Source organism: Capricornis sumatraensis, chromosome 15 (genome assembly GCF_032405125.1).
Source record: "Capricornis sumatraensis isolate serow.1 chromosome 15, serow.2, whole genome shotgun sequence".
NCBI classification, from domain to species: domain Eukaryota; kingdom Metazoa; phylum Chordata; class Mammalia; order Artiodactyla; family Bovidae; genus Capricornis; species Capricornis sumatraensis.
In genome coordinates, this window is record NC_091083.1 from 63,615,881 (window position 1) to 63,635,430 (window position 19,550).

Sequence of the window (19,550 nt, forward strand, 5' to 3'; positions counted from 1 at the left end):
TGTTTAAAGGTACACTGCATTTTGGAGGCAACTTAATTTATGTTTCAGTTTTCGGATAAAAAACCAACATTGATTTAATTGATGAATAATATTTACTGAACATCCTACAAAATGCAATGCCTTGGGCTGGGTACTGTAATGTAAAAAGATGGATTAGACAATGAATCTTGACTTCAAGGAGTTAAAGGTCTAATAAGGAAATTAAAGTTTGAAGACTACCATATGATGTAGGAAGTGGTAAGTTCGATAGGAATGTAAAGACACCTTGAAGGCCAGTCATCTGGGCTTTGAATCCCAGCCCATCTCTACTGGATGGTCTTGGTAAAGCTGCTGAATTTACTTAGGCTGTTTTCTTACCTGTAGATTAGGAAAAGAAATGCCTGCCACATAGAATTCTAGGGGAGAGATGGGGGGCAGATACTTTAAAGCTGGAAAACTTTTAGCTCCAGACTTTTAGCTCCAGACTTGTAATACCTAATTGCCTGTTCAGTTCTCTTTTTAACATGTCAAAGAAGCATTTTAACCTCATGAACCTTATGTTCAAAACCTGACTTGTGAGCTGTCTTCCCGAATGTTTTTTATCTCCCTGAATGGCATCAACAGTCTCTATAGCCAGACATCTGAAAGTCACTTCCACTCCTTACACCATTAATCCAGTCCACCCAGAGCTGTTGATTTTACACCATAAATTTTGTTCGTCTTAATTAGTTCTTTTATCTCCATTGCTACCACCATAGGTCAGGCTTTCATCATCTCTCTCACATAGGCTACTGTTGATAACTTTTCTGTTTCCCCAAATGTATTCTCTCTGTCTGTCTCACACCAGCCAGAATAAACTTACTCAAAATGTACATACAGGTCACTTGTCTGCGTAAAACTCTTCAATGAATTTCCATTGTCCTTAAACTGTAGGTAAAATCTTAAAGGCATATTCATCTCACCCTGTTCTGCCGTGCTCATTATTATATTCCCACAGGCTAGCACAGTACTTTTTCATAGTAGATGCTCATATAGTTAAAGGGGTGAACAAAGGAAGAAATGTCTGAAAGAACCAAATCTGTAGTTGAGAGATTTAGCTCATCCCTGTATTTCCTTCTTGTTAGGCTGCATGTAAATGTTCAGTTGCTATATCGTGTCCGATTCTTTGCAACCTCATGAACTGGAGCATGTCAGGGATCCCTGTCCTTCACTATCTCCTAGAGTTTGCTCATACTCATGTCCATAGAGTTAGTGATGCCATCCAACCATCTCATCCTCTGTCGCCTCTTCTCCTTTTGCCCTCAGTTTTTCCCAGTATCAAGGTCTTTTCCAATGAGTCCCAGCATCAGGTGGCCAAGGTATTGGAGCTTCAGTATCAGTCCTCCCAGTGAATAGTCAGAGTTGATGTCCTGTAGGATTGACTGGTGGTTTTGTTTGTTTGAACCCTAAATTAGTTACTTTTATTTATTTTATTTTTGGCTCTGCTGGGTCTGTGGTATGGCACACGGGGTTAGTTGCCCCACAGAACGTGGGATCTTCCCAGACTAGGGATGGAACCTACATCCACTGCATTGGAGGGCAGATTCTTAACTCCTGTGTCACCAAGGAGGTCTTAGGATTGACTGGTTGGATCTCCTTGCTGTACTCTCAAGAGTCCTCTCCACCACCACGGTTCAAAAGCATCACTTCTTCAGCGCTCATGCTTCTCTGTGGCCCAACTGTTACACCCATACATGACTACTGGAAGAACCATAGCGTTGACTAGACAGACCTTTGTCAGCAAAGTGGTATCTCTGCTTTATGCTATCTAGGTTTGTCGAAGCTTTTCTTCCAAGGAACAAGGGTGTTTTAATTTCATGACTGCAGTCACCATCCCCAGTGATTTTGGAGCCCAGGAAAATAAAATCTGTAAACAGTTTCCAGTTTTTCCCCATCTGTTTGCTGTGAAGTGTTAGGACTGGATGCCATAATCTTAGTTTTTTGTACGTTAAGCCAGCTTTTTCACTCTCTTCTTTTACCTTCATCAAGAGACTATTTAGTTCCTCTTCACTTTCTGCCATTAGAGTGATATTTTCTGCATATCTGAGGATGCTACTTCTGGCAATCTTGATTCCAGCTTGGAATTCACTGAGCCCAGCATTTTGCATGATGTACTCTGCATATAAGTTAAAATAAGCAGTGTGACGGTACACAGCGTTGACATACTCCTTTCCGAGTTTTGAACCAGCCCATGGTTCCATGTCTGGTTCTAACCATTGCTTCTTGACCTACATACAGGTTTCTCAGGAGACAAATAAGGTGGTCTGGTATTCCCATCTCTTGAAGAATTTTTCACACAGTCAGAGGCCTTATTGTAGTCAATGAAGCAGAAGTAGATATTTATCTGGAATTCCCTTGCTTTTTCTGTGATCCAACAGATATTGGCAGTTTGATCTCTTGTTCCTCTGCCCTTTCTAAATCTAGGTTCTACATCTGGAAGTTTTTGGTTCATGTACTGCTGAAGCCTAGTGTGAAGGATTTTGAGCATTACCTTACTAGCATGTGAAATGACCACAGTTGTACAGTAGTTTGAACATTCTTTGGCGTTGCCTTTCTTTGGGATTGGAATAAACACTAACCGTTTGCAGTCCTCTGGCCACTGCTGAGTTTTCCAAGTTTGCTGACATATAGAGTGCAGTACTTTACACAGCATCATCTTTTAGGGTTTGAAATAGCTCAGCTGGAATTCCATCACTTCCACTAGCTTTATTCATAATAATGCTTTATGAGGCCCACTTGACTTCACTCTCCAAGATGCTCGACTCTGATGAGTGACCACATCAGAGGTTATCCAGGTCGTTAAGACCTTTTTTGTGTAGTTCTTCTCTGTATTTTTGCATGAAATGTTCCCTTGGTATCTCTAATTTTCTTGAAGAGATCTCTAGTCTTTCCCATTCTGTGTTTTCCTCTAATTCTTTGCACTGTTCACTTAAGGCTTTCTTATCTCTCCTTGCTCTTCTTTGAAACTCTGCATTCAGTTGGATATATCTTTCCATTTCTCCTTTGCCTTTCACTTCTTTTCTCAGCTATTTTTGTAAGGCCTCCTCAGACAGCCATTTTGCCTTTTTACATTTCTTTTTCTTTGGGATGGTTTTGGTCACCGCCCCCTGTACAGTATTATGGATCTCTGTCCATAGGTCTTCAGGCACTCTATCTGCCAGTTCTAATCTCTTGAATCTGTTCATCCCCTCCACTGTATAATCATAAGAGATTTGACTTAGGTCATAGCTGAATGGCTTAGTGGTTTTCCCTGCTTTCTTCAATTTATGCCTGAATTTTGCAATAAGGAGTTCATGATAAGAGCTACAGTCAGCTCCCGGTCTTGTTTGGCTGACTGTATAGAGCATGTGAATATCCATACATATTTACAGAGGTGCAAGTGAAGTAGTATTTCTGAGTAGAATAATGTTTATCATCTTTTTTCCATCCTCTTTACTCCATTCCATCACCTTCCCTCACCCCTCCTTGTACCATTTCACTTATCTGAAGTTGCTGGGCTGTGTGGTTCAAAAATACACACATGCACACACCCCCATTTCCTTCTCCCCACGAAGGCCAGCTATTTAAAATTCATGTGAATGACTCTTACTCTAAGCAGATTACTCGGTATGCATGACAGTAAAGTAAAGTACCGCTTTGGGTTGCTGCAAAACAACCATTTGTCCTCCCAGTGGAGGATCAAATTCCCCTGTTCATAAATTAGGTCCCTGTTGATAAGGCACAAAGCTGCAAATGTCAGTTAAACAGGTATTTGAGGATCTCAGGAGTTTCATTAGTGAATAGTCTTCCTCTGCTCTTCTCAGAGAACATGAAGGCTATATGAGAGCCGAAGACTTGGTGGTAAGAGCGTGATTGATATTTGGTCTATTAAAGGAGTTGGGGAATATTTTCCATGTGAGTCAGATGATTTCCATGGAGAAATGAGTCTCATTTTGTAATGGCGTGTCCACCCATAAATTGGCCCTCAGAGGCTGGGAGTTAACCTCAACTCCTATAATTTTTGTAAATGAAGTGAAGAAAACTAAAATTGAAGACCACAGCCTTTTAAGGCCAGGCTTCTGCTTATTAGTTTTCACAACAATGGTAGAGTAATCATTTAATGTTAATTTACATTGTATTTGGTGTTTCTGAGCCCTTTTTAGAAGAACATCTCACTTGAGCAAGTGCAATTAGACAGGTTTTATAAGTGATGAATCAAAGCTGGAAGAAGCCCAGTAGAGGTCCTGCAGCCAATTAGGGATTTGAACCTAGGACTTGACTGCTGGTTTCATCACCCTATTGCATCTAATCCCAGTTATTAAATTTGTGCTGGTTTTGTAAACTTGTTAAGTTCATAGGGGAAGAGCTTTGAGATCCACAGTTAAAGGTCATCTTATATCAGGTATAGAATATCAACAGAAAGAATAAATTTTAAAGGAATATAGAGACTGAAGAGGAAGATACTGTTGGAGAGAAGAAGGTAAGAATTTAAAAGTATCTAGTATCATAATTTATTAATTCCCGGGATAATATTTCTTCTGGCTGCTGCTGTCTCTGATGGCTGTTTGTGCACATACACGCACCTTTACTCATCTCCCTAGTGTCTTTTGCTGTTTTTAGTGCAAGGATAATAGTCACCAAGAAGCCAACAGCCCTAAAGCACAAATGACCTTGTTTCTTTGGGAAAAAGGAAAGTTAAAAGTGTCTGCTTTCTGGGTTTTTGCTTGTTTGGGGTATGTGTGTCTGTTTATAATTAATCGATATTAGATAAAGATAAATTAGGTTAGATAAATTAGGTTATTATCACTCAGGTTGTTTTATAAAACCAAAGAAATAATTTGGAAATGTTTTAAAGGCAGTTTTGGTCCACTTTTTAATAACTATCTGAACCATGTTGTTGTTTTCTGGCCATATAAATTGTAGACTTAAGGGACACCAGAGGTCAGCAGAGGTGGTTATATTGGGTTTTATGAATGGGGGAATCCATAAGTAGACAAATGGATCTTTTGGCCTCATGTATTGTGGGGGCAGTGGGAGTATCACTGTTGTTATACTTCTGGAGTATATCGTTAACCCTTGCTCTGGTCTTTTATGCTCTTCCTCTAAAGCTTTAAGCCACTGAAACTAGGTATAAGGAGACAACACTGGTTTATCTTTTGGTGTAATAGCTAAGCTCCAACTTAAATACAAATTGGAGAGAACGTGCAGATTGCTGTACGTGAGTTCTCAAGTAGGCAGAATTCTACACACTTTATTAACTTATTGGATCCTCACCACCTGAGAGGTAAATAGTTATCTCTTGATTTGTAGTCTGGTTAAACATTTTCAGCTCCTTCTAACTGTGTGTCCTTTGGCAAGTTACTTAACCTTTTTTCACTATTTTCCTCATCCTGTAAAATGGAAATAATACTAACCTTTCCTTACCATTTCCTCCTGTGGTAAGGATTATGAAATATTCACTCAAAGCACATAATGAATGCCTGTAGACGTTAGCTTTTGTTATCTAACTAGATAATGATTACCTGGCAGGAAAAAGGTGTCACAAGAAACAGAAGTTCGGTTTCTGGTCCTTATTCTGCTATTAAGTAGCCATGTGATTGTAGGCAAATTTTCCTCTGAGGTAAATGAGCCTCAGTTTTCTAATACTCATTTTTTTAAAACTTTTTATTTGGAAGTAACTTCAAATTAACATGAGACCAAAATAAAAATAGTAAAGCACAAGACAGAAGAGACAGATTAGACTTCATCAAAATTTGAAAGTTTTGTGCATCAAAGGATACAATCAGCAGCTTACAAAGACAAACCACAGGGCTTCTCTGATGGCTCAGTAGTGAAGAACCCACCTGCAACCCAGGAGATGCAGGTTTGATCCCCGGTCTGGGAAGATCCCACTTGCCACGGAGCTACTAAGCCCATGTGCCACAACTACTGAGCCTGTGCTCTAGAGCCGATGCTCCACAACAAGAGAAGCCACTGCACTGAGAAACCCATGGACTGCGACTAGAGAGTGGCCCCTGCTCTCCGCAGCCAGAGAAACGCCCACACGGCAACCGAGACCCATCATGGCCAAAAAATAAGTGAACAAAATTAATTTTTAAAAAGACAAATCACAGAATGTGAGAAAATATTTGCAAATAATGTATCTGATAAGGGATTAATGTCCAAAATATGTAAGGAACTTCCGCAGCTTAACCACCTCCCCCCCGCCAAAGAAAAAACAGTTAAATAAAATACTTGCATAGTCATCTCTGAATAAGATAAATGGCCGATAAACACTTGAAAAAGTGGTCAGTATCACTAATCATTAGGAAAGTACCAGTCAAAATTACAATGAGATACCGCTTTATATTTGTTAAGATGGCTGCTATTTTTTTTTAAAAAAAAAGCTGTTACATGGAGAGGATGTGGAGAAATTGGAATCTTTGTGCATTGCTGTTGGGAATATAAAATGATGCACCCACTGTGGAAAAGAGTGTGCTGGTTCCTCAAGAAATTAAAGATAGCATTGCCATATGATCCACAGTTCCACCCAGAAGAATTGAAAGCAGAAACTCCAGAAGATATTTGTACATGACTTTCTAGCAGCATTATTCACAATAGCCTAAAGGTAGAAACAACTCAGGTGTCTATTGATGAATGAATGGTTAGACAAAATATATACATACAATGGAGATATTCAGCCTTAAAGAGGAAGGAAATTCTGGCATATGCTACAACATGGATGAACCTTGAAGACATGCTAAATGAGAAAAATGAGCCAAATGTAAAAGGGCAAGTAGTCTATACTTCCAGTAGTATAAGTCACCTAGAGTAGTCAGACTGAGAGACAGAGAATAGAATGGTGGTTATTAGGAGCTCGGGGATGAGGGAGTCGGTGTTTAATGGGTATGGAGTCTCAGTTTGGCATGGTGAGAATTTCTGAGGATGGATGGATGTGATGATTGGACAAGAATGTGAAAGTACTTAATGCCTTTTAACTGTATGCTTAATGTTTAAGTTGGTAAACTTTATGTATATTTTACAATAGTTTTTAAAAATAACATGTTTCAGCAAAATAAAAATAGTACAAAAAACATGTTATCCCATTTGCTTTATCATGTGTAAGTATACTCTTGTACATACCTACTGTCTAAATTCCAGTTTTGTTATTTGACCTGATAGTATTGTTTTTTATAGCATTTCTTCCCCTCTAGTACAGGATACAGTCTAGTCTAGGGTAGGATATTGTATATAGTTGCCATGTCTCTTTCAGTTCAGTTCAGTCACTCAGTTGTGTCCGACTCTTTGCGACCCCATTAATCGCAGCACGCCAGGCCTCCCTGTCCATCACCAGTTTACTCAAACTCATGTCCATCGAGTCAGTGATGCCATCTCATCCTCTGTTGTCCCCTCTTCCTCCTGCCCCCAATCCCTCCTAGCATCAGAGTCTTTTCCGGTGAGTCAACTCTTTGCATGAGGTGGCCAAAGTATTGGAGCTTCAGCCCCAGCATCATTCCTTCCAAAGAACACCCAGGACCGATCTCCTTTAGAATGGACTGGTTGGATCTCCTTGTAGTCCAAGGGACTCTCAAGAGTCTTCTCCAATACCAGCGTTCAAAAGCATCAATTCTTCGGTGCTCAGCTTTCTTCACAGTCCAACTCTCACATCCATACATGACCACTGGAAAATCCATAGCCTTGAATAGATGGACCTTTGTTGGCAAAGTAATGTCTCTGTTTTTGAATATGCTATCTAGGTTCCTTTATCTTTGATAATATTTACATTTTTGGAGAGCACAGTATATTATTCCCCACTCCTGACTTTTTTTAATAGAAGCTTCCTCATTTTCTGTTTGTGTTTTCCTTGTAATTAAATTGAGGTTACGCAATCTAGGCAGAAATATGCATGGCCTAGAGACTCATTACATTTTTAAAAAATATGATTGTGTTTATTCAGATTTATGCATTGGACAGTGTCCCATCAAAAAAACAGAGGGAGGTTCCCTCAATACATTTATAATTAAATGCTGAGTTAAGGGAATCAAGAAACGCTATAGGACTCAGAGAATGGAGATTACTAGATTGGAGTGGTTGTTGATGAAGGAGACTTCATTTTTTACTGGTTTGGTAGAAAGCACGTTTCTGAAATTTCACCAGCTTTTCCTGGGTATAAAATTTTGCATTAGTTCAGCTAATAGATATTACTGTCTTCTACCAATTTGTATTAAGCTTGCTCGTATATTGGAGAAAATTAATGTTTTTTTAATGAAGTGTGTTTCTCAAATGATGATCACCAGCCTGTTGATTATTACATAATGTTCCCCAAATAGTAAAATAACATTGAACTTTGATGTATGAGAGCAAGTGTTTATTACCTTCCTGGTTTCATCAAATATTAGAGTAACACTAAGATTTGTACTCTACTTTGCCACCATTCTAGAGCCATTTAGCACCCCTCCTTGAGCTGTAGAAAACTGTTGAAAGCTTTTTGTAGAATGTGTAAATAGTAGTAATGCCGATGAGTGTAACCTCAATGCCATTCTTTGCTTTCAGACTGTAAGAGCATCCAAGCTTTTGATGAGGTGGTAACAGGCTACTTTGTAGGATCAGGGCCAGTATAGGCTTAGATATGTTTCTTGGAGTTCTGTTGTTTTACTTTTTCCCTGTGTTTTAGGAAATACTGATTGGCACAGTTGGGATACATTCATTGGTTAACCAGTAAAGAGCCTGAGGTATACTTGAGACCATTACTGTAAGATGACGTTTTTTTCTTCCCATATGCTTTTCAAAAATGGTTCCTTGGCCTTTATGTGTTTTGTTTCTGCAGTTTGAAGAAAACAGGTCTGAAACAAGGTCTTACTCCCCAGCTGCCTCTCAACACACTGACTGCCAGCTCTCCAGATACCAAGTCCAGCTTTGTCCGCCAACCTGTCTGACATGTCGGGACCCGTGCCAAGCAGAGCCAGAGTTTACACAGATGTTAATACACACAGACCCCGAGAGTACTGGGATTACGAGTCACATGTGGTGGAATGGGGGTAATAATTTCCATTCACTTCACTGTACTCATCCAAAGGGCTGACTGGTGGATTTATTGAGTAATTTAAGTCAGAAATTCCCTGACTGCATTTATAAACCTCAAGATTGAACCCAGTTTTTGTTTTCTTCTACAATAAAGAAACAGGTTATTGGCTTTGGCAAATTAACAGTTTTGATGGCTTATCATTTAAAAATCATTTCAATCTCATTATTTTTTTCTCTGATGTATATAAAGCTGGTAACAAAGAGTTACCTATTAGCTTGCTCAGCTAAAGGCTTTGCAGTTAGATGAGAATTAATACTTCAGAGAGTTTGAAAATACTAGACTCTTACATAAAAGAATTTTTGAGGTCAGAGAATGTTGTCCCATGATGATACTGATGGATAAAACGGTTCTCCAGAACTGAGGACACCCAGAAAGGTGTCCTCTTTCTGATGAGAAGCAAAATTAAAACTTTACAACATTTGCCCTTATCATGAGACTAGCCATATGTAACATGGAATTCAGCCCCTTTTCCATTCTGAACAGTTGCAATCTGCCTGAACAGCTATATTTGCAGTTCTAATCCTCTGTGCAGTCTCATCTGGATTTTTGCATATCTTATCCCAGCATAGTATGTACTTAACTATTGATCAGGTTGTACATTTTGTGATACAATTATTTTGATATTCAAATACAAAAGATAGCCATTTGAAAACTCAGTAAAGCTGCAGCTCCTATATGTTACATTTTATATTTGTCCACATGTGATTTTCATAGCATGTGAGTGTTTACAGTCTTCAAAAATTATCATAGGGTGTGTTTTAATCCTGATGATTAATATGTTGATGGCCGTAATTCTTAACAGTAAGTATATTGCCTCTGCACAAGGAAGCACAGTGTGCTTCAAAGATGCCATCAAGAACTGTGGTACAGTGCCAATAAGTGTTATTAATAATCTTAATTTTCCTCTACATCACATGCTTTGGACTCTAGGAATGTCTGAGTTTTACTGCAGAAATTTCAGCCACTGTCTTCAAATTAAGTGCATTGTGCTTAGTTCTGCTTAAATGACACTAAACAACCCTTTTGAGTTTTTGGCTTAGTGCTGTTTGCTTGCTTGCATTTATCTTCTAGGCCCTCCCACAGGAAAAGAACTCAACCAGAACTAAGAGCTTCCTTCCCTAGACCTGTGATGATTATTATATTGTCCATTGTCCGTAGTACCTTTTGCCTTCTCTGTTCATTCACTTTCTTTATAGCTGCTTGAGGAAAATGAATGGTGGATTTTTTACATGTTGGATTTTCAAGGGTTCTCAGCAGGAGTAAATAGCATTTAGGCCTTATTGAAAAGGCTGTCATTCTTTAGAGCAAACTCCTCTAAGTTGTAAGCAGAGACAAAGAAAAAGTGTTGGCATTTTCCCTTATTCCTTTTCACCTCAGATGTTGCTTAGTGGTCTTGGAATGTGGGTGAAAGTAGCGGGAGGAACACCAGACTATGACTCATGTTCTGTAGTGTGGTTTGCAAACTCCAGTGCATGGACTGTCCTCAGAGCCTTGGAGAACAAGCTGGCAGTCAAACCTATATGTTTGAAAGCCGCTTATCTGCAAAGAGACCCATTAAAAATCAGCAACTCCCAAAGTGTGGCTGAATTGAAATATTCTTACAGCACATATTGACTTCTTGCTAGATGCCACCAGTGGGCAAAGCTGTGGGGGGCAGGAATATAAAAATTATTTTCCAAGGGAAAGCTGTCTGTTGTTGGAGATAAACATACATAACAAACCCCAATACATGCTATCTATGTGTGGTATGTCAGTAGAAATATAAACAGCTTGGGATTTGAAAGAATAACTGAAAGACTTAAATTTTTTAATTCTGGGATTTGGAAGACACATTTTTAATTGCCCAACTTACAAAATACAAAGAAACCAATTGAATTATTTGAAATACTCATTTCTTTTACTCTACTGGGTATAGTTTTGTATGGACTCTGGTGGCTCAGATGATAAAGAATCTGCCTGCGATGCAGGAGGCCAGGGTTTGATCCCTGGGTGGAGAAGATCCCCTGGAGAGGGGAAGGGCTACCCACTTCAGTATTCTTGTCTGGGAAATCCCATGGAAAGAGGAGCCTATAATCCATGCGGCTATAAACCATGGGGTCGCAAAGAGTCGTACTCAACTGAGCGACTGACACGTGACAGTTTTGTAAATTGAATTAGTACTTGATAATTTGAACTTTATAAATCACTGTGACTTGGATTCTTTTTGTTCCCAGAAATCAAGATGACTACCAGCTGGTTAGAAAATTAGGTCGGGGTAAATACAGTGAAGTATTTGAAGCCATCAACATCACAAATAATGAAAAAGTTGTTGTTAAAATTCTCAAGGTAAGTACAAAAAGATTGTAATTCAGAGATTTTAAGTAACATTTGAAGGTATTTTTCTAGTGCTTTTAATGCCTTTATTTTATTGTTTCTTTGAAGTTGATAGAAGAGATTATCTTCATTTGACAAATCAGGAAACTGAAGCAAGAGCAGTTTTTTGACTCAAGTCATATAGAAGGACACTCTGCAGGCCACATTGGCCCGTGGGCTACTGGTGTGCAGATTGTTTTAGTTACAACTGTGCTGTGCACTGCACATACCAGGAACACAGCATACAGTCCCTTACCACAGAAGCTCCTCCATATTTGACACGAGAAGGAGAGGGCCCCAGACATTCTCAATTTATAGCACCCATATTGCTTCAATAAGTTTCATGATGCCCCTAAGCCAAATGAAACAGTTTTGTTTATTAAGTGAAGTCCAAATAACTAAAAATAGTATTTCTGTTTCAGTTTGGTAGCCTTTTAAAAAATTATACATATGAAGTTAAAGAGAAAAGTAATTTTGTTTTATTCTTCTGTCACCATAATTAATTACTATTGTGATGTGTATACCTATTAGTCACTACACAGCTTCTCATATGGCGGAATCACACTGGACATCAGTAGCCTCATTTCCTGTTCCATGCTGATTTTTGCATAATACTTGCTTTTTGTCACAGCAACTGCTGAAAACCCAGCTTCACAAAGATATGCCATCAAAGAGAATGTAGTGCAGTGTAATTTTGAAACTGAACTACCTCAAGCTGGTAGTGTGCTCAGTGACTGGCAGACCGCAAGTAGTAACTGGTGCTTCCCTCAAAAATTGAAAAGCCCGCAGAGCACCTGTGAATTTTCTGGAGTGTTTTGGTATACCTTTCCAGAACCAGAGAGTTTAAGTATTTGTATCTTACCGTGTGTACAAAGAGAACTAGGCTGAAATCCGGACTTTTAGATTCTAATCCCACTTTAAAAGTGATTAGCCATGGTAGCTGTTTTTTTAAGACATGTTTATCTGTGAAAATGAGATAGTCTGGCTTTACCTGTCTTTCTCAGAGTTATTAGGATCAAGCACAAAACTGTATATAGATGAATACTTTGGAGACCGAAGTTCTATGTAATTATAAAATGATATTCCTACAGAAAAGTATATGTTAGACTGAGATCATTTAGAGTCATATGAAAGGCACAAATAGTCTTACAGTGTAGAAGACAGTGGTGGTGCTTGGGGAAAGGTCCCTGAAACTGTTTTCAGGGCCTGAATGAGGAAGATTTGGATTGGTGTGCGTGGGAGGGACGGGGGAAGCATAATCTAGAATGCACAAGAAAAGAGAGGAAGAAATAAGTGAGAGAAATGTTTCATATGGAAGTTTACATAGGAAGTAAACTTGGAAAGGGAGAATGAATTAGTGATGACCTGGAAAATATAACCTCTGCATTCCCTTCCAGCCTAAAAATTATAATTTTTGTCTCTTCTAGGTTTTTGAGAGCCATTAAATGGTCTTTAGTGATGGGTGGTTTGGAAAGATTTTTTTTTTAATCTCCTTGCATTTATTAAGACAAAATTTGCATTGATCACATTAAATTAGGGTGTAAGTGACTTGCCTGGTTTATCACAAACTACCTTTTGTAAGTTTATAGATTTTAAAGGATTCTGTAGGAAAAAACGTTTGTAAACCAGGAGGTATTTGCCATCAGCCAGCAGTAGGGATATAACAATTAGTAGAAAACAGAAGAGAGATTAATGGATTAGTTTCTGGAGAGAGGGGATTCTCTGGTGGCTCAGATGGTACACATTCTGCCTGCAATGCAGGATACCCGGATTCAATCCCTGAGTCAGGAAGGTCCCCAGGAGAAGGGAATGGCAACCCACTCTAGTTTTCTTGCCTGGAAAATTCCATGGATGGAGGAGCCTGGCAGGCTACATTCTATGGGGTTGCAAAGAGTCAGATACAACTGAGCAACTAACACTTTGACTTCCCTGGAGAGGAGAAACATCTCCTAGATACTGTAGCAGATGAGAAAGATATAGTTGAAGCAAAAAGAAAACTTAAAATTAGCTAAGCTTCCCACCCAGTGTACTGAATTCTAATAGAAACAAGGCTGAGGCCATGAATTGAATTAAAAATGGAATTCATTGTTAGTATAATAAAGTAGCTTTCATTTATTGAATGCCTACTTTGCATTGGACTTTTTTTTTTTTTGGTCCACCCTAGGTCCTCATTGGTGTGCATGGACTTTGTCTAATTATGGCAACCAGGGGTTACTCTCTAGTTGTGGTGCAGTGGCTTATCTTGTTGCAGAGCATGGGCTCTAGGGCACACGGGGTTTCAGGAGTTGTGGCATGCATGCTCAGTAGCTCTGCAGCATATGGAATCTCCCCAGGCAAGGGATTGAACCTGTGTCCCCTGCATTAGCAGGCGACTTCTCTGCCACTGAACTACCAGAGAAGTCCCCACATTGGGCCCTTTTCTAGCTGTGGTATTTACAAGACCGGTGTAAAGTTCAGAAATAGTTAAGTATTTTTCCCGAAGCTGCACAGCTACAAAGCCAGGTTTTGGGGACAGTCTGTTTCTAAAACTTTCTTTCTGCTGCACCGTGGGCTTAGGACTCAAGGTTTAAAAAGTCTGCAGTATTGTTTAGTAGTTCCTAGACCTAAATCATCAACCTGGGAAATGTCTAAAAATAGATCTCCAGTTCTGTCCTCAAGATTCTGATTCAGTGGGTCTGTACAGTTTGTATGTTAAAAACTCCAGGTTGATCATCAAAGTTTAGTAACCAGTAGTCTTGTTAAAGAAGATATATGCTTACAATAATTTCTAAGAAGTGTATACTTGTGTGTCAGTAGTCTGAAGTGACCAAAAGATAGGAAAGATTCACATGGTCCATTGTGGCAGACATAGGTCACACTGAGCATTTGAAATATGGCTGATCCAAATTGAGATATGTTGTAGGGATAAAATACAGCAATTTTAAAGGCTTAGTACCAAAGAAAGAGTATAAAATGGTTCATTAGTAATTTTTTTTTATTGATTTACCCATTGAAATGATAAGATTTTGGATATTTTTTTTTGTTAGCCCTAAAATATTAAATGTGGGTGCTAGAATATTTTAAATACACACATGGGGAAATCCCTGGCAGTCCAGTGGTTCAGACTTTGTCCTTTCACTGCCATGACCTCTGAGTTTATTCCCCGGTCAGGAAACTGAGATCCTGCAAGTCTTGTGGCATGGCCAAAATAGATTGAAAAATGAAAATAAAATAACACATGTGGCTTGCATTGTATTTCTTTGGACCAGCACTGTTTTAACTGTTTAGAAAGAAGACTTTGTAGAGGAGGTGCATTTGGACCACAGCCCTTCTCAGAAAAATGAAAGCAATTTCTGTACTAAAACAGATGGGGAAATGATAGATGAAGAGAAAGGAATATGAAAGATACATTGGTTATAAGGCTAAACAGTTATTCTGTCTCAGCCATATTCTGAGATCTTTTTAGATATCTCATTTGAGTCTTGCAATAATTTTATAAGTATTTATTCTTATTGATTGTTTTACCTGTAATGAAAGGTTTAGAAAGGTTATATAACTTGCTCATAAGCACACAGCTAGCAAGTAATAGAAGTAGGAGTCACATTAGGTGATCTGACTCCCAGGCCCACATTTAACCGAAAAGGTTATATACTGCACAAAGATAGTTTGGCCCTCTTTGCTACTGGTCCTGATTTCCTTCATTTCTATAGCGTGTTTAATAAGACTTAGAGGAAGAAATGGAAAAAGCCCCATGTTTCATTCTAATGTTAACACGTTAAGAATGATTATCAGAATTAAATGCTAATTCTGCAGAGTTCTGGTGTTTGGAGTACAAATCTTTATTTTCTTACAATTCAGTATTGCTAAGTAGCTGCAGAGTACCTGGCACAGGACTAGGAGGGAGGGATTCAGAGATGAGTCTGACACATTTCCTTCTTTCAAGGAGTTCATAAGCAAGCCATTTGTGTATTATACTACCCATTGAAATATCCTAAAATAATTGTTTTTAGTGATGTACTTTTACCCTTTCAGCCAGTAAAGAAGAAGAAAATCAAGCGTGAAATAAAGATTTTGGAGAATTTGCGAGGCGGTCCCAACATCATCACACTGGCAGACATTGTAAAAGACCCTGTGGTGAGTATAGTAGGCACTAGTAAGGCCCACAAGGGCTGAGGTGGTGTTTGACCTTGAGCACAACTGGCCTCTTTCTGTTCTTCCCTCTGCCATTAAGTCCTGCTTTAAAAGTGCTTAATCAGTTATACCATTTGACTAGTTCGGGTCTTTCTTTCAAAGAGACCTCCACCCACAGACTATTTCTTATTCTTCTAGGCTAAGAGACTGATAGCACTGGAAACTGAAATGTGTTAATCCATTTTGCAAACTCAGGTCCGATGCCGATGGGCGATGGGCGCATTGTCGGGCTGCCTAGAGCCTGGTGAGACTTCAGCTCCATATCTTCTGTTTGAAATCCATCCCCAAAGTGACCTAAGTGTGGTGATAATCAGAGTGGGGAGGGCTTGTAGCAGTAGAGGGTTTCCTACTACTGAGGCGAGGACTGCCAAATTCACCACTTAGTGTCCACAAACATTGTGCCCACTAGAGCCAGGTCTGTTAGCTGCCAGGTCTGTTGCTAATGTGTGTTTTCTTTTTCTTTCCCCTAGTCACGAACTCCCGCCTTGGTTTTTGAACACGTAAACAACACAGACTTCAAGGTATAATGTATAACCAACCATTTCAAGCTGGGTTTTAGGCCACATAAAAAACCTTTTAGGGATGTTACTGTTAGAAGAGTGTCCTTCTAACTTGCTTTAAAAGAGCTTTTCAACCTGATAGTATTAATTTAAAGATAGACATACTCTTGTACAGTGCCTACTTTCCACAGCTTGTATTTTGCTCTTTTATTTGTTTAATGCTCTTTAATGACCAGTGCGTAGGTTTGTCACCATCTGGCAGTTTACCATTCATTTGACAGTTCCCACTGATGTCAAACTTAATGAAAGCAACAGCTCATGTTTAATCAGGATCTGGCCTTACAGCATTTTGCTTTAAAAATGACAAAGTTCAAGAAGGAATATATTGTATACATAAAAGCAGGGACTGCTTGCTTATACCTTAGAATTCCTCAGAAACTTTGGGCTCTTGATCTTAAAAAGAGATGGATGGGAAAGAAAGGGTGGTAGTAAATTCTGCTAAAACACAAACTCCTGCAATAGGTATCTCTGTCTTCTAGCCAGTTTCAAACAATTCTCAATTCCAGTACAGTAGAAGAATGTGGGCACTCTCTTGGATTTTAACTTGCAGAAATATTTGATTTGCCTTTGCACAAGTCCAGTATCAAGAATGTTGGATGTCAATAAATGATTGAATTGGGGCAGAAATATTCTGTTAAATTGTCCTGATGTGTTTAGCAACAAGCCATCTGTATACCCACTGGTGATCTGCAGTGGCTATGACTGTGTAGGCCAAAGGCGGGTTAATTCCCTACCAAGGAGGTTATGTATTTGTCCACATTCCTTTTATGAGAAGATCTGGAAGTAAATGAAAAAACTAAGCTGAAAATGTGTATCAGTGCATGTTGCAAATATCGATTGATATGCTTCCAAAAGTAGATTATAGTTTGAACAATATGAGCTTAAGTAGTTCTTCACTTTTACATATAGAGTTGAAACCCCAAAGTACATCTTTAAAGTTAATGTTATGTTGGAGAAATAGAGACTGGTAAATAGACAGGTCTTAGAACAGTGATACATGAGCCAAGTCTTGATTTGAATTACTACAAATGAGGATGAGAAGTTGCCTTCCTTTCAGTACTATTTCATGGCTCAAATGTTGCATTTGTCTTTAACAGCAATTGTACCAGACGTTAACAGACTATGATATTCGATTTTACATGTATGAGATTCTAAAGGTAAGGAATTCTTGAATACTAAATATCTTTGGATTGGTCTCCCCTTTGTTAAATAATCCAAATGACTGTAGAAAAGCCAGTGCGTTGACTTTGTAAAACATGCTGTAGTGGGGGAGTCTGTTTCTATAACTACTTAATAAACTAATAGCATCAGAACTCTTATGTTGATTGAAAGGTAGGGTCTAATAGGAATATAATTTATAATGCTTTGGAAAGGATATTTAGAAGAGAGGTTAAAAGACTCTCTAACAAATATGTGTAATCTCTATCAAAAATAATTCCTGATGTACTGGCTTCTGGTATACTTTATTTCACTTAAAATTGGTCAGATAAAACAGTAAACTTTGACTTAACCCTCAAGGAGCCGTTGTCCTAAGGATTATGTGAATCTCTGCTTAGAAGTTGCTGATTTAGAATGAGCTTTGATTTCTAAAGCAGGATCACCAAATATGTTGCTTCCAGTACTCAAAAGATCAGCTTTATAGGTAAGAAAATTGCTAAGAGTTGACTAGTGCCTTACTAAATGAGGGTTGACGTAAAGCCTACATTTGAACTATAGAAGTACCCCAGAGAAACTGTGCCAGCAGAAGTGTTTTATCTTTCATTGGCCTCATGCAGTCTTGTGCCACTCAGGACTTCACAAAGTTAAGGATATGCTTGCCTATGCCTGGGTATCATAGGAACCCAAATTGCCCTTCAGAAAGGACAAAAACTTGGCCAGTGACTTCAGCTGGCTTAAAGGCCTGGATTAGCAAACTCCAGAAGTTATGCCACTCACTAGTTTGAAATTGGACTTGGTTTTCAAATCGTATTTGATGTCATAAATCAGGAGTTTGCAAACTTTACAAGGCCAAATGGTTTAAAAATTTTTGGCTTTGTGGGTCATAGTGTCTTGGTCACACAACTCAGCTCTGCTGTTGTAGCATGAAAGCAGCCATAGGCAACATGTAAGCAAATAGTTATGGCCATTAAACAATAAAACAATTTATAAAAATCTTCCAACAAAACATTCACAAAAACAAACAGCAGGTCATATTTGGCCCATGAGAGCATCATGGTTTGCCGACCTCTGTTGTAGACTCTTAGCTGCTAGAGATTTACTATTCTTTGAATAAGAGGTTTGTAGTACAGGTCAGGTTTCTTCCTTTGAGGGGCTCATGTTTATGAAAATAATCCAGGCTCTTGGTAAGAGGGAGAAATTAGAAGTGATGTAGTTGGTATACACTTTGAGTCTTTAACAAAAAAGATGTTGAAATACCTCTGCAGGAACAGGTCTTCGGAATTTAGAGTCCATGGGTTTGCACAAGTCTCTGAAAAATACCTGTGGAAGTGATTGTCCTAACCTTGACTCTCAGGAGTGTTGTGAGGCTTGAAGGAAAGCTGGAAGAGAAAATAAAAGACTTCAACTAAAAAAATCTCTTATACAAGCTAACTCTTCCCTTTTTTACATGTTCCTCCCACAGGCCCTTGATTACTGCCATAGCATGGGGATTATGCACAGAGATGTCAAGCCCCATAATGTCATGATTGATCATGAGCACAGAAAGGTAAAGTGATAGAAGGACAAGTCTTATTTATCAGCACAAGAGAGTTAACAGCCCATTTTTCAACATTTTATCCCTAGCATCTGTCATAGTCTGTGGTACCTATTGGGCACTTGATAAATGTTTGACAACTGAATGAATGAACAAATCAGTGTGGAATCTAAAATATGGCACAAATGAACTTATCTGTGAAACAGACTCACAGACTGGATGCCAAAGTGAAGGTGGGTGGGGGAGGGGTGGGCTGGGAGTATGGAATCAGCAGATGCAAAACTATTATATATAGAATGGATGAACAACAGGGTCCTATTTTAGAGCACAGGGAACTATATTCAATATCCTGTGATAAACCATACAGAGAGGAATATGGGAAAGAATGTGTATATATATATGTATAACTGAATCACTTTTCTGTACGGCAGAAATTAACACAACATTGTAAATCAACTAGAATAAAACAAATTTTTAAAAAATCACAATGTTTAAAACTTCATTCATATTCCTATCAAAAATAAAAGAGATTAGTGTTGTGGGTAAAACATTAGTTTGGGTTTTAGTCTTATTTATTGAAAAACTACTCTGTTGGGAAATGCTTTTTCTCATCTGCCTTTTTTTTTTAATAGGGCGTATTCAAGTAATATTTGTTGTATGTGCCACTAGGTTATTATGAGGATTAAATGTGTACAGTTGTAAAATGGATGAAATA

General features: G+C 38.6%; 1 protein-coding gene across 2 annotated transcripts in view; it reads left to right on the forward strand.

The window, feature by feature from the left end:
• Positions 1–19,550, forward strand: part of CSNK2A1 (casein kinase 2 alpha 1) — a 56,563-nt gene that overhangs the window by 21,640 nt on the left and 15,373 nt on the right. Inside the window, exons 2-7 of one of the 2 annotated variants that reach the window (XM_068987798.1) lie at positions 8,804–9,014; positions 11,275–11,386; positions 15,425–15,526; positions 16,054–16,104; positions 17,241–17,300; positions 18,764–18,847. In XM_068987798.1, coding sequence (XP_068843899.1) covers positions 8,914–9,014; positions 11,275–11,386; positions 15,425–15,526; positions 16,054–16,104; positions 17,241–17,300; positions 18,764–18,847 — 510 coding nt within the window. In that variant the 5' untranslated portion in view covers positions 8,804–8,913. The remainder of the gene's footprint in view (positions 1–8,803; positions 9,015–11,274; positions 11,387–15,424; positions 15,527–16,053; positions 16,105–17,240; positions 17,301–18,763; positions 18,848–19,550) is intronic. The other variant, XM_068987799.1, reaches the window with a different exon arrangement.